The 26,710-nt window shown below is 41.6% G+C and overlaps 1 protein-coding gene across 1 annotated transcript in view; it reads right to left on the minus strand.

The window, feature by feature from the left end:
• The window catches only part of kcnq1.2 (potassium voltage-gated channel, KQT-like subfamily, member 1.2), a 161,639-nt gene that overhangs the window by 124,520 nt on the left and 10,409 nt on the right, over nucleotides 1-26,710 (minus strand). The window contains exons 2-14 of the mRNA XM_071534708.1: nucleotides 24,769-24,859; nucleotides 19,281-19,407; nucleotides 18,740-18,818; nucleotides 18,542-18,638; nucleotides 16,902-17,042; nucleotides 13,968-14,078; nucleotides 13,509-13,604; nucleotides 11,337-11,471; nucleotides 9,183-9,351; nucleotides 5,618-5,644; nucleotides 3,709-3,762; nucleotides 3,132-3,246; nucleotides 925-993 (exon numbers count right to left, since the gene is read on the minus strand). Coding sequence (XP_071390809.1) covers nucleotides 925-993; nucleotides 3,132-3,246; nucleotides 3,709-3,762; nucleotides 5,618-5,644; nucleotides 9,183-9,351; nucleotides 11,337-11,471; nucleotides 13,509-13,604; nucleotides 13,968-14,078; nucleotides 16,902-17,042; nucleotides 18,542-18,638; nucleotides 18,740-18,818; nucleotides 19,281-19,407; nucleotides 24,769-24,859 — 1,311 coding nt within the window. The remainder of the gene's footprint in view (nucleotides 1-924; nucleotides 994-3,131; nucleotides 3,247-3,708; nucleotides 3,763-5,617; nucleotides 5,645-9,182; nucleotides 9,352-11,336; nucleotides 11,472-13,508; nucleotides 13,605-13,967; nucleotides 14,079-16,901; nucleotides 17,043-18,541; nucleotides 18,639-18,739; nucleotides 18,819-19,280; nucleotides 19,408-24,768; nucleotides 24,860-26,710) is intronic.

Consider the following 26,710-nt stretch of genomic DNA (forward strand, 5'->3'; position numbering starts at 1 on the left):
CATTCAGACCATACAGTATGTGGGCTACAATATGAAGCATGCATACTGTAAAAGAATAGCGCCATCTGCTGTTTGGAGGGAACAAGGGTCAGAGTACTGGTCATTTGAAAAATCAAGTCATAAAACACAACTAGCAAGCAACAGACTTGTGGAAAGCCATCGATGGCCACATCACACATAGTGTAATTAGTTGTTTTTTTGCATATCCCTCTAAAATTCACATACATTATGCACATTTCAGTCAGTGCTGCTTCTGGAGCACATTGGGGTTCAGTGTTTTGCTCAATAACACTTTGACAGGGATTGACACATTGACTGTTGCATGGATCAAGCCTGTGGCCACTCTATTTACACAGTACCGGTTTATACAGAAGAGATATAATGAAATGACACCAGTGCATAAATAAATTAGACGGTACATGCAGAGACTACCATGGGATTTTGCCCTTTTAAAGTACCAGACACGTGGTCTTACTTCATTACACCATTGATTACACCATGATTAGATCTCAGCCATATTCATTTTGCATGATACAAAGATGACTGCATGTGCAATGTTTTCAAGTATAAATGTTACAAGAGCAGCAAGTTTAAAATATGATGCAGAGCTATTCTTAAGCACCAATAAAAGAAAACCCATAGACTCCATACAGAAAAATAGCATAGCTCCAAAAATGATTGTGAGACAGTAAAATCACATTTTCCAGGAGTGGCACGCCTATCAAATTTTAGATGAATTATGAGAGTTTGGGTAGTGGCTGGTCACGGCTTTTATGGGATGTCACAGTTCAGCAACTTTTCCATGGCCTCCCCTGGCCAGCGGATAGCATCGGGGCGGACGGATTGGATGGAGGGGGCAGAGGAATAGAAAGCGAGAGAGGGAGAGAGAAGAAAAGAGGGAGAGCCAGGAGCAGAGTACAGTACCTTGTGGAATTCAAGTGGTGTGTGGAGACAGAGTCCTGGACCAAAGCCACGAGCGGGCTGGTCAACAGACTGCAAGAGAGAGAAGAAGCATTCTGCTGTTGTCAGGTGAAAACCCCCTAACTACCGTTTCAGTGTTTTAGTGTTTTGTGTTTGTGATTTTCACGTTTTTACTTGAATTGAAGGACAGGATGATCCTATATGGGTGGATTTTTTTTGTCTGAAAAGTGTAAATTTGAGGGATACAAGGTTTTTACCCTGTAGCAGTGGTTCTGCGTTCCTCTGTACAAAAGGTGCACTGAGGCTTTTTGTTTTTCGGGAGGGCGCACAGAGGAGAATGGAGATTGAATCAGAAAAGGAGCGGCCAGCGTAGGAGGTGATATTGGATTAGCAGGGCCATGGGAGGAGCGTTGAGGAGGTCAGAGGAAGGAGGAGAACGCCTACTGGGCAGGCACATACAGTACATAGTCACACACAACATGCATGTGCACACAGATATAACAATTAAACACACACACGCACCCACAATAAAATAATTTTAAAGATACAAATACATTGCAGTTGATGAGAAAAGTTTTCTATCTCATTCTCTCTCCCACATACACACTCAAATACCCTCCACCTCTCCCTCACACCACACACAAAGTCATCTTTATACTTAAGACCACAGCAGCTCTCTTTGCTGCGCTTTAGAAAAGAACCAAATTACATTTAACTAGGTCAAATCCAATTGAGCCCAATTGGCCAACTGAACATGTTGCTGTACAAACTGGCCTGTGAATGACCAGTAATGGAGTTAGAAAATGAAACCGCTCCAGCCAAATGACATAATTGAGTGTAAACAGAAGTTGCTGACCAAGACCACACCTGTGAACCATATGAGGGACACTGAGTAATATAACCAACTGAGTAATACAACCAACTCACTGTTGACTCAAAAATATCCGCCAGGATTACGCTACACATCAGACTTTAAACACATGCTCATGCTTTTCCTGTGAGCGTATAAAAAGATTACAAGCATAAGCACATGCACAAGACGGAGGGATATAAATATTGCATGTCAACATGTCACAGCACAACACAACAGTGAAACTGCATCAGTCCAGTCCACACATGCTGTTGCTGTTGCCTCAGGCTTTAAAGGGTGGGGCAGCTGGCTGTAGAGGATACACACTATGGAATTACCATATGTATTATCCATGAAGGGGAACAAACACACACATACGCGCGCACACATACACACACACACACACACACACACACACACACACACACACAAACACAATATATTACATGACAGCCCCATGTCAGCACTCATGCTTTATCAAAGCCCATAATCTATTAAGTCATCTAACACTCAGCATTTTATATCTCATAGGACTTGGTATCACACGCCTGCTCAGTATATAAGCTCCAAATGGGGATGACTTGGTCCCACTGGAGAAGGCACACTTGCAATCTCCCACCGCTGGGCTTGAGCCAAACAATAGTGTTTGACACGTTGTCAGAGCAAAGTCCTGCCACTCCGCCGTTATGTAAACACTTCCACTGACAGTTGACAGTGTAAACTTGTGAAAAGGACACAGTGTAGGAGTACTGGTCTGTTGGTGTTGGTAAAAAGACAAAAAAACATTTCTTGAGAGCGATACGAGTGAAATGATCGATTGTTAAAAGAACTGCTGTTGTAGCAATCGTCAAAGTACTCTGCTGCAGTAAATGTATTAAAGAGAATGCTTTTCACACATTTTAGCCACTTTAATGAACAAACAATGAACGGGAAGTAGGAACACCATCAAAACACATTCATAATTCACACAGCAACCAACAGCCGTGCACTCTCGGCCGCCTCAATCCTCCGAGGGCATGTAGCGACAAGCCATCCGGCACCCTTACATGTCCCAAAACATATTGAGGGGGATTTCTTTGACATTTCCCTCAAGACTAAAGGGATAATCCCCTTTATAACTCTCTGTACCTGGTATGGCCGTGGCCCTCGAGAGTCTCTTTAACCCTCGAGAGAGTTCAACAAAACGGCTTCATTTAGAGAGCAGCTAGAGGGGCTCTCTGGTCTGACAAAAGACCTTTAGGTACTATGGACCCCTATGATGAGTAGGGAGATCTGTATTATGTGGACCGGAGAATGGAGGGTCAGTGCAGGGTGATGGATGGGAGAGAGATGGGGGGAGAGGGATCTTTCTGGGACTTACTGAGCTCGGTTGGTCACAACGGGCAGCGGGATGTCCTCGCTCATGTAGTCCAGCTCGTCTGTGAGGCTGTTGGCCCTGGAGATGTCGATGGAGGTGTTGTCAAGGTTTTTCTTCACTAGGGAGGACAGAGATAAAGGATTATTCCAACTTCCAACTTCCAACTTAATACAGATTCAGTCATATTACAGCAGTATTTCTCAGCTGGTGGATTGGAGACATCAAATAATGCAACCAAAAACCACAACTCATACTGGTGCTTATGTGTCGCTTAGCAACCACAATGTTTAGCTACTGTTCAAGAACTATACTATATGCTTTGTGGAGGAATACGATTTTATTGTTGTTATTTAATTAGTATTGCTTCATTTCAGGTCAAACGCCTCTTAGCTGATCTAAAATCACTGTAGTGCATGGCCTCTCCCTTACTGCTTAATTTTAATATTATGGTGTCTGATGTATTTCCAAGATTTCATGGCAAATGGAAAATTAGGGTGCCAATACAAAACCAGCTGAGAAAATAGATATATAGACAAATGTAAGCATGAGTAAAATAAAGATACAAGCAACAGAAAGATACCTGGAGAGGAAGGGCAGCTCAGAGTGAAAGAAGACCATGAATGATGAGGACGGCCTGGTGTCATGCAAAGATAACAAAATTAGCAGAAAAGAGACAGAAAAAGATTGGAAAAACAGAAATAAACACACTTTATTTGAATGGGGTTCTTTAGTGTTCAATCTAGACTCATATTGCTGCATAACAGAAGTGCAATAATTCTAAATTAGCATTAAGGTTTTTCAACAGGATGCAAAATGTGAATATTATCAGCATCATGATATATTAATATATCAACAAAAAAAAATGCTTCGAGTCACATGATTTGATCAATTTATATAAACATACTGCACAGGCACAGACAGAAACTGTGGCACTCCAGTTCAACACTGCAGCTGGCTGGCTGCTGGTGCGGCTAAAAACAACAGCAAAGAACAACATGTGTAGCGGGGTCTTGACCCGCAGTCAGACTGTCAGCGGAGTTTGACATGTCTCCCCTCCAAACCACCCGGCCTCCATTGTGATAAAGAATGGAGAGGCAAATCTACTTCCAAGAACAGAATGACCATTCCAACTCAAGCAAAAGCCATTCAACCTCTCTAGTATTCCATCATCGAGTTTGTTTAACATTGTCCAATCCGGAAGCAGAGACAGAGAGATAGAGAGGGAGAGAAAATGAGAGGGAGAGAGAGAGAGACCTGGCAGGGTAAAGGCTAAAGGAGCTCTGGTTAGCCTCTTCAACTTCAGCTCATTGAAGGAGACGTGCCTTGGCTTATCGGCTACACAAACAGCATAAGGGCTTATTAATAATATGCCGTTTATCTGGCCCATCAGTGCAAACACGTTTGGTTGGGAGCCTCAGAGTAGGAAAACAAGCCAGGGGCAGGCAGAAAGAGAGAGAGGGGGAGAGAAAGAGATGAAGAGATAGAGGGACAGAGCGAGACTGAGATAGAGAGAAAAAGACTGAGAGAGAAAAAGACTGAGAGACTACAAGAGAGAAGGGTGAGATAATGAGAAAAAAGAGAGACAGAGAGAGAGTGGAGAGAGACTGACAGAATGCCAGGGAAGGAGAGAGAATAAGAGAGAGAGATAGAGAGAGAGAGAGAGAGCAGAGAGAGGGCGCTCCATTGAGAGATTCTCACAGACAGGGAGCTGGGTGGGGCCAGACAGATAAGTGGAGCGATAAGCCGGACGTTGACTAAATCAAACAATGACCAGTTTATTTCTGACCACTGGAGCTCCACAATGGCTGCTTATCAACTCCCAACCCCCCCCTTCTTTCCCTCTTAGTGTCCCAGTCTAGGTCCCCACGGTCCCCCAGGCCCCTGTCCATTCCCAGCCAGGCAAGCCCTGCTCCTCACCCCTGGTGTTGGCAGGGCACCCAGTAAAGAAAACAGGCCAGGTCAGCCCAGGCCCAGTGTCTGAGTCTCTCTGCTTGGCTCTGGTTTGGTCCGGTTGGGGACAAAGGCCCAGCCAGCCAGCGAGTCTAATTAAAATACTGTCTGGGCCACATTAAAAAGGCAGGCTAGCTAATGATTAACACAGGGGAGTGTTTAATAGGAGAAAAAGAAGTACTTAACCAGTGGAAGGGGCTACTGGTAAGAGGGCGCAGTGATCTCAACTCTCTAATGTCACCTTTTGTACATGTCTGTGTCCTTTTGACTGAGAAAAACAGGCATATAAAAGAGTCTGATTGCTGTTTCCTTGTCTCTTGGATTTGGGTATAGTTAATGCCGGACCTAGTGGCTTAGCACAAGAGATTATGGAACGGGAACTTGAGAGTGTAAGGAGAGAGCTACCATGAGACCAGACTGTCCTGAGGCAGTAGGTTGACATCATCCTAGTAACAGAATGGCATAACCCAGTCCCCTGGAGTCACATTAAGAGCACTGGAGTTATTCAGTAAGTGGATAAGGGATAAAGATGGACTCACCTGTTTGTCTGAACATCCTGGTGATACCTGGGGGGAAAGACAGGAGAATGGTTAATATGGGATTGCAACATGGATGGAGCAGCAACAATTTTGTGGGTGGGGGGTGGGTGGATGACACATCCTCCCGACTGATGTAATCACCAATGTCTTTCATCATCATGATTTTTCTGCTGTGTAACACAACAGCGGTTTTGTTGTATACATTTCAGCATTTCCTCCTTTAATGGAGTATGATCTAATTGAGGTCAGATCATTCTGCCACTGTTCAGATGAGATCTGGGCCAGATACAGCTTGCAAGAAGAGCACTGAAAGTGATACTGAGAAGAGTCCAGAGCAATTTACCAATGGACACTTTTAAACTACTTGAGACTTTTATTTTGATAGTGCCCTAAGGTTGCCAAGCACCTCACTTGAAGATGGACATCTACAAGGAGAGAGAGATATAGGCTACAGTAGCTACCTTGAAGTCTATTTTTTTTTTCAGGTAAAAATGTACTTAGTTTGCAAGATGCACAAATAACCCAGTTGCATTAGCCTATGGCCTCTATTAGCTAACTTACAATCCAGATGACTTCTTTAAAAATTTTAAGTGCCTCTTGGTAAAAGTATTTTTAAGTAATGCAGTCATTGTTGTAAAAAAAAAAAAGTGCAGTGGCCCTGGTGTAGACAGTTGACATTGCAGATGTCTGTTTTATGGCTGGGTCTGAAGCAGAGATCATACAGTCCCATGCTGTCTCAACTCTAAACATTATCATTAGTGACAGCAGGCTGCTGACTGTGGCGGCTTTACATGGTTTTATGACATTCACAGCTTGTCAAACCCCTTTTTCCACATCAGTCATGTCTACATTTAAGTAATTATATAAGCAAAATATGAAAATTAGTGGAATGTATGTGATTTGCTTATTGAAAACCTGCTGTGTTGCTTGAACTTTAATGTATTTTTTTGTGAGTCTCAAAAATTTATAAAATGTGAATTTAAAACAAGAAAATCACCAGACAAAAGAAAAGGTGAAAACATTGAAAAAATGAATGTGAGTGGAATGGTATTTATTCTTTCCGACATGCATCAAAGGCACTAAGACACATGTTCTCCTTCATTATCTAAGGTCTATCCATCCAATTAAGCACCAAACGAGATAACTTTTTCCCCTCATAACTGGTTGCTCTGCTGGCGATGCTTCGCCTTTATGTCAAGTTTACATCGCTCCCGCTCCTTTTATGATTACACGCTTTGACAGGAAAAACTCATAAAGGGTATTTATTAACCCGGGGTCTGGGACGATTCATTTGGCGGGGGTGGATTTTAACACAGGAAGTTCAACCACCGCCCCCCTCGGCCAACCTGCTAGGTGGGAACTTCCAATCCATCAGCATAGACTTGTATTAACAAATGCAGTTTCTGAGGTTATGTGCGAGTGCTAGCAACACTCTGGAACCACTGCAAGTCACATTTGGAATTTTTTTGGATACTGAACCATCCGAAATCAACACCAGCATTTTGGTCTGGCTGTTTTCAATTTGATGACAAAAAAGGAAACGGAGCTTGGCTTTGGCGTGACTGCAGCAATATTGGTAAACTGCGGAAAGCCGTATCGAGGGAAATTCCCACTTGTGACCTTGAGAGGCCCATATTTTTTTATTTTTCTGCTTAATCCCAGTGTGAGTGTCTGTGGCCAGCGGAGTGGACAAGTGGAGCAGTAAAGAGCTTGTAACCATGACCTCTAATCACCGCTGAGACTGTAATGGCTTCCATCTGGCCTGCTGGAGACACCTGGCAGCCATCTTGGCTCTAAGGGGATCAGGAGAGGGCCTCTGTTTACTGTGTGAAAATGAGTAACCAGCTACATAACATCTCCTCTCAATCCCCATCATGTGTAATGGCCTCCTCTCTTTGTTTCGTGTGAGAGAGCTAAACTGCAGCCTTGTGAGAGTTACAGATCGGCTAGATCGCAATCCCAAGCACGTTCCAAGTCGTGTAGTTAATATTCAGTTCATATAAGAGTTACAATAACATTACGATAATAATATATTTTACTAAAAGTTTAATACAACTTAATTTCACTCAAGCATGCTAGTCATAGACAATTTGGCCTGTTTTTGTGAACATTTACTACTTTCTCCCATAGCCAGATGTGTCCCAAAATCTGTTATGGCTCTGCAAATAATTAACTGCATAAAGATGACTGTGATAGTATGATTTTCTGAAAATATAGACAAATATTCAAGTGTCAATAACATAAAATTAAGTGTTTTTTAATGTTAAAGTTCAAGCAAAGATTCTACTCAGGGTCCACTCATTGCTCTCAGATCTATCAGTGTGACACTTTGTAAAATGTTAGTTTTCTGGTGCCCAACTTTGGGACAGTGATGACTCCACTAGGCCAAAGGAAAAACATAAATGAATTATTAGACTGAGTGTGATTCTTTGTTCATTTTGCATAACAAACATTTTATATTTATATTCAAAATTAGCATGACAAACACTCAATAAAATGACAGTTAAAATCTGTAAAGCATCGGAGCGCTACTATAAAAACAATGTCACTCATCTGTGGACCTGCCGTGACCATTCAAATCCCCTGAATGCAAAAACACATTAAATTTTTACTGAAATAATGGATTTCCAAGGCCCTCAAGGCAGCATGACATCATTTCACGGTCCTTGAAACACATTATTTCATCAAACAAAATTGTATAAAAAGGGAGAGAAAAAAGTTGGTTTCATTACTGTGGTAATTCACTTTGGCAAATGCCCCTCATATGACACGGGCTTCGGGCCCGGCTGGCCACACACTGCATTAAAACGACACAGATGGCTTCACACTGATATTCATTGCGCTTCAAAAACACCTTCACAGAGGGTGGCATTCTGAAAGTATCATGGTTCCAATCAAAATTAATGCAATTTGGTGTAATTGAGAGGTCCAAAAGGGAGCCATGTTGGTTAAGAAGTAATAAAGTACGGCCCAGTGCTTTAATGTGTGATCTTGGCTACTTGAGTTGTCCTTGAAATGGGTGAAATGCATTTTCTTGAGTTTAGCTGGTTGCTTTTGAAAAACATGCATCAGGGTAGATTACATGTGAAAAATATCCCTTATTCTCAGATTGAAAATATTGAGTGAGTAAACAAGTACCTTTGATATCAAGTTATGTACTGCTACCGTACATTAAAGCAGTGGTTCTCAACCTGGGGGTCAGGCCCCCCCTGGGGGTCGCAAGATCATTTATAAGATTGTTAAAAAATTATAAAGACACATATTTTTACTGCACACTTTTATTATCATGTCTATTTTTTCTCAATTTTTTACTTTTTTCTTGGAAAATACTGTATTGTTTTGAGCCTCTATGCCTCAAATGATTAACATCTAGGTTAATCAAATTAAACAGTTTGGGAACTGTTATTAATAATTCTTTGGTTGAACTGTTTACCACTCTGCATATGCAGCCTGTGACGGGGGGTCAAGAGCAGGCATTGCGTCGTTTTAAGGCGTCATAAGTCAAAAAGGTTGAGAACCACTGCATTAAAGCAACATGAGGGCCGTGCTCTTCCCTGTGCTTTACCTTCAACAGTCCCTGTTTGCTCCTCCATAAAGAAGGGGACGTCTTTCTTCTCCACAGAGTCATCAATGTGATCGTAGGTGATCTGGGGGATGGACAGCGCTCTCTCTGTGGACACGCCCATGGAGCCGTTGCCTCGCGACGGCTTCAACCTCCGCTTGGTCCCCTTTTTCTGGCAGAGAGAGGCAACAAGAACCCTGTTCATGCCTAACATTAAGAAGCATGATGTGTGTCAGGATGGTCATGATGACGAATCATCATAACCGCTAATACAGTCGCCATTCTGCAGTGCAGAGTTGACACTAACTGCATAAATTCTTAGCTGGCAACTGTTAATAGAATTTAGTGACTTAATATTCCATTTAAGAGACAAATATTTAAAATAACTTTTCATCCATTTTACATAGTAAAAGTACAACTGAATATGAATTTGTGAATTTGTGAATTTGAATATGAAAATGACACAGCCTATACACAAATTTTGCATATTTATGAATACTGTACTCCAGTCCATTTTTTTTTGCTTTTAGTACCTATGTAGTTCATACATGTCTTACATCATACATGCCCTGTAACACATTTTTCAGTGTTAGAACAGTGTTGCCAGATCTGCGCCGGCTTGCCTGCAGCCTGGTGACCTAAACCATGACTATGTACTGTACTCTCAATTGATTTAAGTGAGGTCAAGCTGTGTGTGTGTGTGTGAGTCAGTGAGTTCCTGAGGACCGGATGGTGCCTCCAGTCCACTCCCACGCCAACGTCATGGACGTGGCCTTTATAGAAACTCAATTATTTGGGCTCAGTGGATCAGGCTCCCTGGCATTGACAAGTGGCCAACGGTTCAGTCCAAATACCCGAGGCCTGAATGACTCATTAACAGAGAGAGAGAATGAAAGAGACAGAGTGGGGAAGAGAGAGAGAGAGAGAAATTTGAAAGACTGAGAGAGGGAGTGAGAAAATAGAAAAGAGAGAGGAAGATAGAGAGAGAGAAAGAAACTGTAACAGAAAGAGTGAGCAAGAGAGAGAAAGCGAGAGAGCGAGAGGGGAAAACTATGTAAGAGAGAGAGAGAGTGGGAAAGAAAGAGAGAACAGAGAGACGGAGAGGAACAGAGAAAGAGTGGGAAAGAGACAATATTAGAGAGAGAGGAAAATAAAGAGACAGTGTGTGAGAGAGAGAAGATGCAGACGAGGCAGACGAGAAAGCCGGAAAGCGTGAGCGAGATGGAGAGAGAGAGAAAGTGTTCGGGAGAGAGAGAGAGAGAGAGAGAGAGAGAGAGGGAGGAAAGTCAGAGGAGAAAGTCACATGCTGAAAGAGAAAAGAGCGGAAGCAGCCTTCACTCTCCCCAATACGTGTGGGTTCAATGCTAAACAAAGATTTTTTTGTTGTTGTTCTACTAGACAAAGGTTTACTCCCATGAGAAAGGCGGCGGTGACATCATCTCAACTGACTGAGTCTTTGTCCGGCCGAGACAAAGGCCTCGAGTCATCCTGGTGGAGTCAGGCCTGGGGGGGGGGGAAACTGCTGTGTGTGTGTGTGTGTGTGTGTTGTGTGTGTTGTGTGTCCTTCCGTGTGTGTGTGTGTTTTGAGGGTGGGAACTTAACTTGCTCTTTTATGCTGTATGGCCTAGGCGCAACATAGCTAATGTTGTCCTGAAAGGTGAACCACACAAGGAGACAATACGGTGTGGGCCAGACGTATGCAAATCCGCCCTCCAGTATCACAGTCTGACAGCTTTTTCCTGACAACGCTCTTTTGACATCTCCTTTGGGAGGTGAAACGGGATGTAGAGGTCTCGATGTTCCGGACCTTGAGGTTTAAAAGATTATCTCAAATGTCGACTGAGGAAGAAAATATTTTGCCCCGCATATGACGAGCTCCATTCCAAAATGAGACATCCGCAATCACAAAAATGAACAAACAAATTATCATATGACTTATCTTTTTTACGAATTGGATCCTCTATATTTTTGGGGACATTGAATGATGAACTTCAGCTAGTGATTTTTTTTTTCCCCAAAATGGATTGAAAGTGGTTTAAATATTAAATTCATGTCCAGTCCCTTTGAGGAAACTAAATCAATCCCAACTGAGAACTATAAAAAGCTTTTATTGATGCCGTAACTTTCATGTGAATCGGCGTTAAGATGGATAATTACCGATATGTTCAGTTTCCTGATATTAGGGTTGGTATCAGCTTCCATTGTGGCGATGGCCTCTGGAGTAAGGACATACATTTTCCATGTAGCAGGACAACCGCCTGGTTTCTCTGCTGCATAGCACCTCCACAGTGTCTGAGGAGCACAGGTAATAACACAGAACATGAGCAATGGTCAAAGTCGCAAAATCACACCTTTAAATCACATCATCAACACCCCAATAAAACATATCAGGCCATAGGACTATGCTAATATTGCTAAAATAGCCGTAAATTAATGTATACACCTCTTATGCCATTTACTGCTGGTTTTGGCTTTAAATATTATTTTGTTCCTGCTGATATGTCTGTGCAATGTCACCAAGACAAATTCCTTGCACTTATGCAATTTATTGCACTTGGCCAATAAAATGATTCTATTCTATTCTGAAATATTCTAAAATATTCTATTCTATTCGCCACTGTTCTATTCTATTCTATTCTGTTCTGTTCTGTTCTGTTCTGTTCTGTTCTGTTCTGTTCTGTTCTGTTCTGTTCTGTTCTGTTCTGTTCTGTTCTGTTCTGTTCTGTTCTGTTCTGTGGCATTAGCAAAGAAAAAACAGCCCATTCATCCAAAAGTGCTTATTTGGAGTTACAGTATTTGTCATTGTCCTGGGTACATTCTGTCCATTTCAGTTTTAGCTGTCTTTCTGCCACAGTAAGGTGTCTGAAATGTCTGTGGCTCTCCGTGTATTCTGGGTAAATGTGATCCTTGTGATGACTAGCTTTTGGCACAAGATGGCTGCCTGTTTGCCTCCCGTCTCAGTCTGGGCAAGCGGGACCGCTCACCTTTTCCATGGCTCAGCGGGAATTTGCGGACAACAAATAGTGCCGCTTCTTTCTCTGTTTGCTTTCCACTGTTTTCTGAAGCTTACTTTGGCAAGATGTGGAGAGAGCAAGTGTGCTCCTTTTAAGAAGAAGAAAAGTATCAGATCAGGGAGATTTATTGGCCTTGTATGTGTTCTAGTTCAAACTGTGGCAAGGAGGGCATGTGTCTACTGTTAAAGCAGTGATGGACTGTCTGACTTGGTTTTTAATGTATACCTTATGGATTATAGGGATTATAAGGTTGAGTGCATGTACATGCACACCAAAAATATCCTGCTATTACTTATGGTACCCAAGTATTAAGTTTTGGAGTTGGTGTATGAGAACATCATATCCCATTATGAATAGAACTAATACATTTTTATCACTAAGAGAAAACAAAATAAGTTGCCATATGAATATGCCATTTTCTGTTGTTGTTCACAGTCTGAAAGCTCTGTTTGCCTGGTATTCAGGAGGTTGTTTTTTTTTTTTTTTTTTTAAATCTTTTGTTTATTTATTATTATTTCACATGAGTAGGATATGAGTGGCATATGGGATATGAGTGGCATATGAAATATATGCAACATCTACTGTAAACCTCTTATCCAAAATAAGACCATAACAGGGTTATGTAATATTATCCTGGAATATTTTTTACATGCAAGTGTACAGTAAGTGCTCTTAATGTGGCTCATCATGTTCCTTCCAATTCTTTTAAATACTACCAATAATAAGACCCCCCCCCCCCCCCTCCACAGTGAGGTTGGAGCACAGGGTCAACTACAAAGCAATGTCCCTACAGCTGGTGGAGATTCAGTATCTTGCTCAAGGACACTTCTTGCATTCAGCAAGATTCTTGCTGACATGCAGTTCAGATAAGTACAGTCTCGCTCGGTTCTGTGGGATCAATATAGTAATGACACTATTACTACTGCAAATAGCACTAATAACATTACTGCTAGTAGTACTAAATCAACTACTAATACTACTACTTATAATAATTCTTATTGCCATTACTAGTGCTACTACTACTATTACTACTATTACTACTACTACTTTTACTATTAGTGCTACTGTACTACCTCTACTACTAATACTACCGCTATTACTACTACTACTACTACTACTACTACTACTACTACTACTGCTACTACCACTACCGCTACTGCTACTGCTACTACCACTACCACTACTGCCACTATTACTACTACTACTACTACTAAAAATGTAACAAATCTACACATTTTTTTTAAAGCTGAGATGCTTCAATTCTGAAATTCAAAACAGCCATCAGTTGATGCGTTGGCCTTTCCAGTGTTGGTACCTGGATGAGGGAGGCTGCAGCAGGGATCTGTCTGTTGAAGTGCTTCTGTCTCTGCTTCTGCTGCACCTTCAGGGCAAACCCTGAGCCCAGGATACCCTAAACATGAGATTTTTTAGGTTGTGTCTATTCATACTGCAGGGAAAACAGGTAAAATTATTAATAGATGTAACATATTGTGCAGGGTTGATGAATCTAGATGTAGAATCTCACAAACATGTATTATATTTTTTACATCAAGCAACATACTCATAGTGGAAGAGAAATGTCACATATTGTGATTCATTATGGACAAGGTTGTTATAAATGCCTATAATGTAATGTAAATATCAAAGTTGAGAGAGTCAAAGTTGAAATAAGATGGAGATTGAATGAAAAACAGAATAATTTTGATAGATCTGAGATGAAGTATTTTCCCACTGCTCATGAGTTTCTTGAGATTCATATTCAAAGTATACTTACAGCAGGCAGAGCGAAGAAGGAGATGGCGAAGACGCTGAAGCAGGAGGCGATGGCCTTTCCTATCCACGTTTGAGGAATCTTGTCTCCATAGCCAATGGTGGTGACAGTCACCTAGAGAAATAAAACAAGCACATAAAACAATAAAAACCTAATAAAAGTAGTAGTTTGAAAGTAGTTGGTACAGATAATTGTGACAGCTTTTTGCATAAAAAAAATCTTTTCACAACACACATGACCTTTCAGTGATGCAAGTCAGGTTAAGAAATTCAAGAATCATTTGAGTTTGGAAAGAACTAATGAATGAAGTCCTTGGTTTATGTTTCTCCAAATTTAAGTCTGTTTAAACTCTGTTTGCTAAGAAAAGGTGCTCATTTCATCATTGCCTTCATTTTTCTATGGCTGCATGTTTTAGCATAGGTAGGTTCCTTCATCAGGGTATATCAATGAAAATGTTAAGACAGACAACACACATCGTATACTAGTATGTTATCTGTCTTTCCATTTTCATTGATTTACTCCTGACGAAGCTCAACACTGTTGCAAACAGAATGTAAATGTCAATAATTTTACCATTACATCGGACATTCTCTCGATTCAGAGTTTAAATTAAACTTTATTCAGTAACATGACAGCAAAAAAGCTTTTTCTCTTTTTAATGAACTGCTGAGGTGATGAAAACTCGACTCAATGCAGAGCTCTCAAAGCTTCTTCACTGTAGTCTATAACGGGAGTTAGACAATAGAGTAAAAGTTCATCAGCCGTGTTGGCACTGGCTCCGTAACTGTCAGCGATGGCCGGGGCATTTGAGGCTCTGCCCCTCAATGGGAATAAGATTCCCGACCACTAATCCTCAGTGAGTGTAGGAATTCGCTGGGGCGAGGGGGGAAAACAAATACCCTTTTGCATTTGCATGTACACCCACTCTGAAAGCCGAGCCAATTCTGACACATTCAGAGCACACTTGGCTTACAGTGGGTGTCTACGGGGTATCGCTGCGTGAGCCGTCGCTGTGCGCTAACACAAAGCGGCTGATGTAAGGTGAGATACTTAAAAGGGCTTTGGGGGTAAAAAAGAAGGAGTTGGGGCAGGGCGGGTGGGTGTATGTTGGGGGTGCGGTTGGGTGGGGGTGGGGGGTGGGGGGGTTAATCCCTCACCCACAAATCCGATGACTAAACAATGTCCTCCTGACATCAGAGTGGAATGGTCTACTCAAAAACACCCCTCTCATTCAAACCAGAGGGTTATACTCAAAGTGTGTGTGGTAAAAACCTCTTCATGTCTACACAAAGGTCACAGTCCCAGGTCTCAAAAGCTTTATGGGTTAGGGTGGAATTTGTGTGTGTATGTGTGCGCATTTGTGTGTGTGTGTGTGTGCGTGTGTGTGTGTGTGTGTATGTATGCACATGTATATGTATATTGTCGCTGTTGGGTTAAAACCTTGTATCTCCCAAACGTCAGCTTTTCAGCCACTAACAAAAACAGCCTTGTTTTTAGCTTGGTGACTAAGCATTTTTGAAATTACCCGGTGGGTTTTGAAAGGATTTCATCGGCCCACAGAGGACAATATAATCCTTCAATTGAAGTGAAAAATCTAATCAAAACCACAATTGGAATGATTCGACAACAGTGATATGTTATAGTTGAATACTTCACCATACTACACCCACTTCAAACTGAACATGTGCACAGAAAATGAATCCAGTTTTAGAAAAATGTAATCTAGAAAAATGGCAACTAATCCATCTATCTATCTGCTCTCTACATTTTCCCTTTCCAATTGTCTTTTCACTGTGTTCTGGTTGAATTTTGAAAGATTGTTAAGATCAAACACGCATTACCTAACTAACAGAACTTTATTTGAGAGAGGAGAAGGAGGGAGGGAGAGAGAGAGAGAGAGAGAGAGAGAGAGAGAGAGAGAGAGAGAGAGAAAGAGAGAGCGAGGGATATGAATCATGGCATTGGCTTGTCCTCCAGCTGTGCCCTGCACCTGCACATCCCACTGTGGAAAACATGCCAAGGGAAGGAATACACACTGGGAGAGCTTAGCATTCTCCAATCAGGGCAATCTCATTTCACTAAGCACACACGCACACACACACACACACACACACACACACACACACCTCTGACGAAACCTGCTGGCACGGCATATCATGACTCTCAAGTTTACAGTCTCCCAAAAACAAAAAGGTGCAAATCCCGGACCACGATTCTTTTCTCCTCATTGTGAACGGAGCAACACAAATAACAGCTTTTCTTCACCTTTCCATAGAGTGGCGAGGAGCGCCGCGACCTCTCTAACCCTCGTTACAAAAAGGTAGTAATCCCACAATTAAAGTTTTAATTAAGGGAACTGACACTTTATATTGGCGCTCTAAAAGTTCTTTGAGCCAAAGAGCCCAGAGGTGAATGGTTTATTACCGTCTCTTTGTGGCACGCTGATCCCCCGCACAAGGCTGCCATAGGTTTCTCATTACCCCGCGCCTTCAATTCAACTGTTTAATTAACTGCTCTGGAAACCTGAGCCTCTGCCGCAGAGGGAAATAGGCAAAACCAGCTCTACGCACGAAAAACATTAACCCACCTGCCTCTGTGTCGAGTGTTGCAGCAAAACATGCACACTGCATCAAGAACCGACAGGGAGGCGAAATACATAAGGAGCTGAATAATTGGTCTGACCAGGGTGGCCAGCCTTCTCCACAGTTCCAGTAAGACTCCACTTGAGAGCGCATTGTACAGATAAGTTGCAACAGCTCTACAGAGAGAAGAATACTTTTTGATGGGCATGTGACCTTTCAAGCATGCAAGCTATGTTCAAGCACTTGAAGGAGCCCAGTAACATACAGCACGCATTTCAAAAAAACGTATCTGAGAAAACGTACTGATACATTAAAGCACATTAAAGCACCCGGTGTAGAAAACACAAAGCCTTACCACGCCCCACCACAGGGCATCAGCATAGCTGGAGAAGCCCGTCTTGCCCTCCTCGTCCACAGCATCCTTCTCTGCCAGGTAGACGAAGTAGGAGGAAAAGATCAGGCCCAGGAAGCCGATGTACAGGGTGGTGATCAGCTCCTGCAAAACATGAACAGTACAAGACCAAAGAGGATGGGATTTATATGCTGTTTGCAAGATCATACATAGCCATGGTCCATTCATTCAACAAAAAAACAATTTGTGCACAATGGTTAGCGTATGCAATATATTTCAACTGCAAATTAAGTAGAAATGAGTTTTTAAGTATTGTATAAATGTTTCATGAATATGTTTTTGGCTGAGCAGTTCAGTGTCTTACAATTGTAAATATTGCTAAATGCGGCCTAACTGTGGAGGCACATTGAAATTCAGAGTCAGACGAACACATCCTAGTGTGCTTAGTCCATTCCTTTCCATCAATTTATTGACAGTGCTAAAGACAATATGTTTCCACTAAACAGAGCACATAATTTGATAAACCGGTCATTTGACGAAGGGGAGAGGGCAACAAATCACATTAGGCTCGTCTTGGCTTCGTCTTATGTTTTATTTTCTTGACCTTTGCACGCAATCCTCAGTGAGCGGTGCTGTTCCTCTTACGCATCAAAGAGACATGAATGTCAAGTGAAAGTATAACCGAAGAACACAGGGGCTTCGGGGATTAAGAAAAGAACATTACATCCTCTGACTTCATTGTGTATCAGCCTGAGAAAATGCTAAAACAAGTGTACCAGCACACAGACAAAAAAAAAGAAAAAAAATTACCGGTAATCTTGACTATCTCTCTCTTCTTCTCCTTATAAAGCTAGGTCTGGTGTTGTGTGTTTGTGCACGTGTGTGTGTGTGTGTGTGTGTGTGTGTGTGCCTGCATGTCTGCCTGTGTGCACTGGACTCTGTGGTAATAAGCAGTAAATGTAGCGTGGACAACAGCAGTTAGTCTGCCCATAACCAGCCAGGAAGGCCCAGTCAGACAAGAGCACTCATCCTGTAGAAGAAGAAACGGCAGCTATGTGCAGGAGGCCAACTGACCTCAGGGAAGCCTTATTTGGTGAAGAAACACCCCACAACACATTAGTTGTTTTGTTTTTTTAATGCAGGTTGTGGTGTGAGCCTGGTAAGCAAATGCGTAAGTAAGCTGCTGTGTTTAGGTTCGGTAACCACCTGTGTGGATCAAACGCCCTTAGGTGTCGAAGAACCAGAGGTTATCAGGGGAGCCTGCATGTGAACTGGTCACGTAGATCTTGTTTCTTCACGTATTTTGTTTGTTTCTTTTGTTTTAAGTCCCATGTTTGTTTGTTTTAGGGTTACAACCCTAAAACCCTCGACAACCTGTATATTTTTTTACTCTTTTGTTCTGTGTTTGATCATTTTTATCTGTGCAAATGATAAAAACAGAGCGACAGACAGACAGACAGACAGGATAGACAGATAGATAGATAGATAGATAGATAGATAGATAGATAGATAGATAGATAGATAGATAGATAGATAGATAGATAGAGTAGATATAGATAGATAGATAGATAGACAGACAGACAGACAGACAGACAGAAACATTGTGATTCTTTGGTATATGACAAGACTGAATATGATTATACCTGTCTATGAATGAAGACTACAGATCCCAGGAGCCTCCATGTTCCTCCCTGCCGATCCACATGCAGCATGCGCAGGATCTGGAGGAAGCGGATGCCCCTGCAAACCACAGCGTCAGACCCTCATCAGTGTCACAATCTTTTGTTCTCTCTCCAGCCATGAGTAATGAATAAAAAAGCTGAACAATATGGTTAGCGTACCTGATAGCAGATGTGGCAAACACTTGGCCATTGGATCCTACGCTCAGCACGATGACTGAGGCAATGACCACTATCAAATCTGTGAAAGAAAGAAAGAAAGAAAGAAAGAAAGAAAGAAAGAAAGAAAGAAAGAAAGAAAAAGAGAAAGAAAGAAACAAAATCAAATCAAATGTCCTCCCCAGGCTATCAGGCTGTCGCTTTGGATAAAAGCGTCTGCCAAATGGGAAATTGTAATTGTAATTGTAAATTGTAAATTGTAATTGTCTATCAAATCAGGGTTGGGATCAATTCACTTTCTATTCAATTAATTCACATAGTAAATTAAATTTAGTATTATGTTATTATTATAGCATCCACTCTAAAAGATTTGATTCAAGATAACTCACATGAATGTTTTAAATATTAAATGTTTTTAAATTTTTGGAGATTCTGAAGAAAATCCGCCCCATGAACTGCTTGAATAATCTTAGCTGTCGATCTAAAAGAACAATTCATGACATCAGTTGTGTTACATGGGAACAAAGGAAAATGCCAGGTGCACCTATGATAGATATGGGCTTCCTGATAAAGCGGAGGCGTCCTTTGATGCCCACATATTTGCTGCGGCAGCCAGCCGACCAGAGCCGGACCACGTACTCTGTGCCAAAGAACAGCACCAGCACAATCTCCTGTGGAGCGCAACACAAACACAGAACAAGAGTTAGATTAATCCATTGGTACAGAACGACAATACTGAAACACAAACGAGAGGATGTGGAAATAGATAAGATATCATTTCTAAAAGCACTGCGCATTAAGACTAATCTAAAAGCAATGAGGCCATTATAATCAATCACCAAGATTTCAGATATGATATGAGCAGGTCGCGACAGGTGTGCTGACAGAGAGAAAGAGAGAGACATTGAGGTGGTCTCGTAGTAGCAAGCCCACCCACAGGAGGAAAGATGGAGGTGTTGATAACGCAGCTGATGACAGCTCATATTCAGACAGGGTCAATGGCTCAGTGATTGAAGCCATAAGATGAAATGCCATGACACTGCTGCCTACAGGATATGCAGGCTAAATAATCTACTTGGGAGTTAAGATCTTGTTGTTACAAATGTAGACCTTTCTGCATCATGTCAAGATGGCGATCAACTATACTAATTTATAAAAAAAAAAGGCTAGATAAAGGTAATGATTTAAATTTTTGGGTATCTTCACCTGCACATCTGCTCAGATTGTGTTCAAATATCTGCCATGGTGCATTTGTTTTTCTATATGTGCTTCTGTGCATGTGAGCCTGAATGAGTGTGTGTGTGTAAATGAGTGTGTGGAGTGTGTGTGTGTGTGTGACTTGATCAGGTCTGTCTGATGGAGATCCTTCCTTTTCCCAGCCACCATGTATCCATAATATTTAGCCACCTAACTGTCAGTAAAGGCCTAAGGCCGTGTGGGTGGCCGTCCCGTTGATTGCTTGAACTGGCTGCTCCCTGACCGCCCATTGTATGAAACTTAATACCATGAGCCCTGCTGCAATAACACAGTGCCGCAGAGACCCAAAACAATGACCTGTCAGTCACACCAGACGCTACTCTGGCTAGCAAAAGTGGCGCTGTACTATCATCACAAAGACAAAATGCACTGATGTGTAAATTTTGAAACACAATTGACAAAGTCAGGCTGAGTAGTGATGGAGAGGCGGACAGACAGACAGACAGACAGACAGGCAGATCCTTTTGGCTGGATCTAGCTCCCTAATTTTCAATGTATTCATATTCGTTCATTAACCATGGTTACGGTTTTAAATTTTGCGCTTCAGCCGTCTGGCCTTTCCTCCAGCCCCATGAATCGCTCATTTTTGTCACAGAGATAATGACAAAGAGAAAGGAAGCCAAAGAGGCAGAATGAAAGACAGAGACAGACAGAGACGGTTCAGTAAATCCCTATAACATCCAGTTCAGTTGAACTTGACCGACCAGCCATAGCCTTATTATTGTTTGCCTAGACGACGTTTCACTGCCCTGTTGCTGTCTATACAACGTTGCATCATCCGTGGATAGTTCTGGCTAAAAGGTGTCAATGTCCTTCCAGAAAAGGCTATTTTCCCACACCTGTCTACCATACGGCCCATTCTCCACAGGCTAGCAGGGAGATAACTTGTGTTTGTTTACAATGGCTTTCCAAAGAAACCAAAACACTAGAATTCAAAGTTGAATCTATTACTGACAAACAAGGTGGGAATCTTTGATAGTCCTATCTAATACGCGAATCCAGTGGTGTAACCATTTAACTGGGTAATATTGTTGTTCAATGTGGGCCTACGTTTTCTAGGTAAAAAATAACAATGTTATAATAACTAATATAGTTGCCAGACAAGCACCAGCACAAATGTCCACAGCACCCCAGTTCATCATGATTCATAATTATGACATCTGGGTGACATTTGAAAGTCAAAGGTAGGTCTGAATTTCGGGAATTTGAAGGGATTAGCTATAATTCCATAAAATGGGTCACCCAGATGTCGGGGTGTTTTTTGTCTGTGTATCAGACACTGGCAACTACATGTTTACTGAAAACAGCCGCCTGTTTGTGTACCGATAATCACATCAAGCCAAACGAGGATGAAGCTGATTCAAAGAGCTGCTTGGGAATTACAGTATCAGATGAAAATGTGATTAGATTGCTTCATCTGTGTGTCCCACTACAAGGGGAAGGTGCACGCATGCGCGCACACACACACACACACACACACACACACACACACACACACACACACACACACACACACACACACACACACCATTCACTAGATCTGGATTTACCTGAGCTTTCCTAAGCTTTTATAACTCATGGACAGTACACATCCCAACTAATAATAACCTACTTATTACTGATCTAATTTGAGTTATTACTGATTTAATTTCAGATACCAGTGTCACCCACTAACCCACTCAAATTGCAAATGCCCCCTCAAAGATTTAATATTGAACATATCTTTTTTTTTTTTGTTGTTGAATTGATTTGAGTTGAATTGTTGAGTTGAATTTTTGTTGCTCTTTATTTGTAAGGATGATTCTAATCAATCACACCACAGTAATTCAGCCTCCTTATGTTTAGCACCTCCCACAAATAAACTGACAGTTGTTTTTGAAAATGCAGCTGTTGCCAAGCTGGCAAGTCCCTTTCATATGTGGTTTTATCAATGTTCTCTAGTGATTTGCATTGTGGAGAATTTTGTGTCATTTTGTGTCAACGGTAAAAAAAACCCACCCCACTTATTCTGGTAAACTGAGTCCAATATCGTGCTTAACACCAGTTTATTCGACTTCTGGTAACTGAGATTAAAAGCTTTTCTACTATTCCAGCATTCTGGTAAACAAGAGAGAAGAGAGCATTTCTGAGCAGCGACAGACTGAGTGACCTCAGTTACTAACCAGCTCTGATTCTTGTGTTTGCAATGTGAATTTTTACAATGAGCATTTTTAAACATCAATATATCATTGTGAAATTTATTGTGATTCCTTGGCATAATTACTGTAAAAGTGGTGAGGATTAGTTTCCTCTATCTCATGCCAGTGGTATTGTTACTGCAAGTGTTTTTTCAAAATGAAGACCATATTTCCCCTAAACCCTTTTGCTTCCTGTCACAAAGAGGATGTTGCTACTTGTCATCCTCCCTGGTGTCGCTCCTTCACTTTACTGAAGATAAACATGTTGAAAGTGATGTTTCCATCGGCCTTTCACTCATTCCACCATCTGACGTTGCAAGAAACTCTGAAAGCTTTAGCTCCATTTAGCGCTGGATGAGCAGCGCCCTCTTTCTGTTTTGTGCGGTAAAGCAACCCAGCAGATTTCCTATGAGATCCGACCGGGTGGCACACAATGTAAAATGCAGGGTAGAGACTGGTAGAGGCGGCAATCCTCTAGGCGATGGTCTCGTTTGTTTACAGTTATTCATACTATTGTCTCAAACTAAATGTGGTAATGATTTATTGATGCTGAAATATATTACAAAACATATCAAAATGTTAAAAATATACAGCACTGTTGTGACATGAACAAGACCTGGGCAGGGGAGGCGACGAGGGAGGGACCCATATGACACGTGATGGATGCGTGTGTGTGTGTGTGTGTGTGTGTGTGTGTGTGTGTGTGTGTTTTTGCGTGTCCTGCCGAGCCTGGCTAGCTTTACTTTGGCAGCTGCCTAGAAAGCCAAATATCCTCAAGGACTAATGTCCCCTCTGCCATCCAAAACAAGCAGCCTGTGATTCATGGATGTCAGCTAACCCTGAACTTTCTAAGTATAGCTACTACCACTGATACACGCCACCATGACACCACACACAGAACCACTCCCACAGACACATGCACACACACACACACACACACACACATACATAGACACATACATACACTATAAACAGAATTGTAATGTTGTAATGAATTGTAAAGATAAGGGATTATCTCATCTCATTCACTAAAACATGCAATATCCATGCCTGCACACACACACACACACACACACACACACACACATACACACACACACACACACACACACACACACACACAGGGGCACAAAAAAACAGGGTTCAACAATTCAAGGGCTAAGACTAACAGTGAATTATGTGGGGGACATTTTCACCTATCACTACATCTTTATGAGCCTGAATACTGCTGCTCTTGTGTAATGAAGCCAGATGGAAAGGTGGAGAGAGAGAGAGAGAAGAGAGAGAGAGAGAGAGAGAGAGAGAGAGAGAGAGAGCGTTTTTGGCTCTTCCTGGGTGTAAATAAATGAATAACTCTGATAGTAGATCCTCAAAGGGCACTGGCCAAAAGTTTAGAGAACACGATGTCCACTTCTGTCCTCTGATTGACCCCAGTACTCAGTAGGTGGTGTGTGTGTAGTGTGTGTGTGTGTGTGTGTGTGTGTGTGTGTAGTGTGTGTGTGTGTGTGTGTGGGTGTAGTGTGTGTGTGTGTGTGTGGGTGTGTGTGTGTAGTCTTTGTGTCTGTGTGTGCGTATGTGCATGTGTCTCTGTGTGTGAAGATGAGTATGTAGTAGCCGTGTGTGTATTTATATTCGCTGTGTGCTGGCAAGAGACAGATGATGCAAGCTCTTTGTAGAGTTTCCAAACAGCAGCCATAATTTTCTCTACCTGTTGTAAGCCCTGGATTTATTGCATCACTTAGCAGCCTTAATAGCCTAATAAGCCACACAAAGCCAATTTACCAGCAAGTGTCAGCAAGTACAGTCTGTAAGGAGCCAAATGATTCGGCTCAATGCACATGCTAACCTACAGCCCTCAGTTTCACTTGTGTCATCGGAATAGATTGAAACACTGGCTCCGATTCTTACATAGAGGCTTTCATTAGTGATCCTGTGCAGCTCAATGGTTAAGGCATGGCATTAACATTTCTATGGTTAGAGGTTTGTTTCCCATGCTAAAAATCTGTGCACACATGCTCCTGTAAGGGGCTTTGGATGAAAGCAAAACCAAACGGCAGGTGTTATGTTATGATATTTACAATAGTGTGGCTAGTTAAAGCACACTGAGTCTTTTTTGAGCTGTGTAATGTCTTATCAACACCTTAGGCAGAAGTGTAAGATGGCGGTTATAGGATCCATCCCAGTCGAGATCTTCTATCTCCATCATGTGGATACCAGAGGGTATTGCAGTGTAGCGAAAACCACAGACTGTGAGCAGCCATAACTACTGACTGAACATGCAGTATAATATATGTTTTCATTTCCTTAGCAAGTAAAGGCCAGTTATGTGTGTCATACAGGAAAACTTATATTAAGTCTTAATTACTATGCTTTCTCTCAGTTCTGTAGTGATAACACCAACATCAACTGACATGCTGTTATGCTGAGGCTTAATGCAGTAATTAACCATCATTTCATTAGAAATAGACTAATAAGAGCAGCCCATTCCAGCTTGATGTGGCTCATGATGCTTAATTGTGAAGACAGAGTTTGCCTTTTTGTGGAAGTCTGTGGAACTTGAGGAAGTTTGAGGAGTTTCGACAGGCTGAAACTACTCACCATCCAGAAGAGGGTTCCGGTGGCGAAGTCGGCATACTGCTCTATGGTGGACAGGACACTGAAGATGAGACACACCAGGACCATGAGGAAGCTGTAGGGAGGGACACGAGATTACAAGGCAGTCAGTCATCACTATATATATCACTCATTGTTCATTCACTCATTCATTCATATTTTTTGCAATAGGCTCATGAGGGGCTTTGCTTTGTCTTTCTCTGATCCAATGGGATTGAGAGCAATAGAATCGGTTGTGTGTTTTCACCATCACAGAAATAATCCTTGCAACAGATCTATTAAGTGCTTTAACATGACCTACTATCAGTGTGTGCATGCCCTAACATGATAAAGCTCACTTCACATAACACCATTGAGATATACTGTACTGGGGGGTGCATTATAATGTTGTGTATTACAAGCTGGGTGACATGTCATATGCTGACGGGGTTATGTAAGTTTCTGTTGTTTATTATTGTACATGTAACATAAAAAACAAGGCTCAAACCTACATATGTCAGCGTAAAGGAAAGGCATGCAAATTGCAGATTCAGTGAGGCCTCCATGGTAAAGCATATGCCTCGTTTAAAACATTTTGAAATGTTTATGCCCAAATGATCCAGGTGGATTAATGGAGGGGGTATAAGGTGTGTTTGGCTTCAAGGTAGGGCTGGGGCGATAATTCAATATTATCGTTTATCGTCTTTCAGTGGAATCATATCGTGATGATATGAAGATATTTTAATATCGTGACACAAATTTCTGCTGCCTAAATTGATGATGACAAGCAAATTTTACTTAAAAACTTTCATAAAATGAGGCATAGTAGGAATATTATTTGAATATTTCTGTTTTGTTTGACATCACACCTAACATTACCATTCGGTTCAATGAGATGAACATTAATTTGATTATTTAACGTGATTTTGCATACATGAACCATATCGTGATATATATTGATATCGAGAAAAATCCTTATGATTATCGTGATATTGATTTCAACCATATCGCCCAGCCCTACTTCAAGGATCATGCAAATTTCTTTAGGTGCAAATTTCTTTAGGTGGTTGAGTGGATGGGTGGGGTGGGTGGATGGGGGGAAGGGGTGAGACTCCTTCAGGATTCCCCTTACACACAGACACATGACACATGGGCCAGATGGGCCAGTGATGATTTTTCTCTACAAGGATTACTGCACACTACCATAGTCTCGCACACACACACAAACACACGCAAACACACACACACACACACATCTATATCTCTCGCTCAGAAACACGAACACACATAAAATGCAAAAAGATTTGAACGTAATGTTCTGATTGATTACTGGAGCCATAAGGAATCATATTGTCTACTCTGTGGTTACATCAAACCTCAGATGTAGTGTCTTCGACACATGGGACTGAAGAATTAGAGATCTGTATGAACACTAAAAACTAGACTTGGAGCCCATCCATCTCTGACTAAGTTCCACATTTTCACTAAAAACAAACAAATCAACACCCGAGACACCATCTAAAGTGAAATAAGGACAAATTAGCTCACTACACTGGAAATTATTGTCTGGACCAGCTGTATTACTGCAAAGCAGTCCTAAATACAACACTGTGAAAAAAATCATTTTGTTCAGTTTAAACTCCAGATACAGGAGACCAAACACAGCTCCAGTGTGTATTTCAAGAAATAAAGGTTCACCGAGAAGTCAAGAAATGAAGGTAAAACTTGGAATTTGACCTAAAATTCTCATCTTAAAATTACCCATGCAAGTGTATTGTTTCTGGGTTTAATTTGAACCAGTGATCATTTTACAGCATTTACTGCATATCCCAGAACAATTTACAAGTCACAAGCCTCTGTTAAATACTGCTGGCCCGAAGCTTAAAAGACGTGTTGGTGTTGCTCCAGTATGAAAATAAAAATCAGAGCGAAAGCCTGAAATCTTGCG

This window comes from Centroberyx affinis, unplaced genomic scaffold (genome assembly GCF_046629955.1).
Source record: "Centroberyx affinis isolate AG114_WGS23_722 - 3 ecotype Tasmania unplaced genomic scaffold, CSIRO-AGI_Caff_v1 ptg002607l_1, whole genome shotgun sequence".
NCBI lineage: Eukaryota > Metazoa > Chordata > Actinopteri > Beryciformes > Berycidae > Centroberyx > Centroberyx affinis.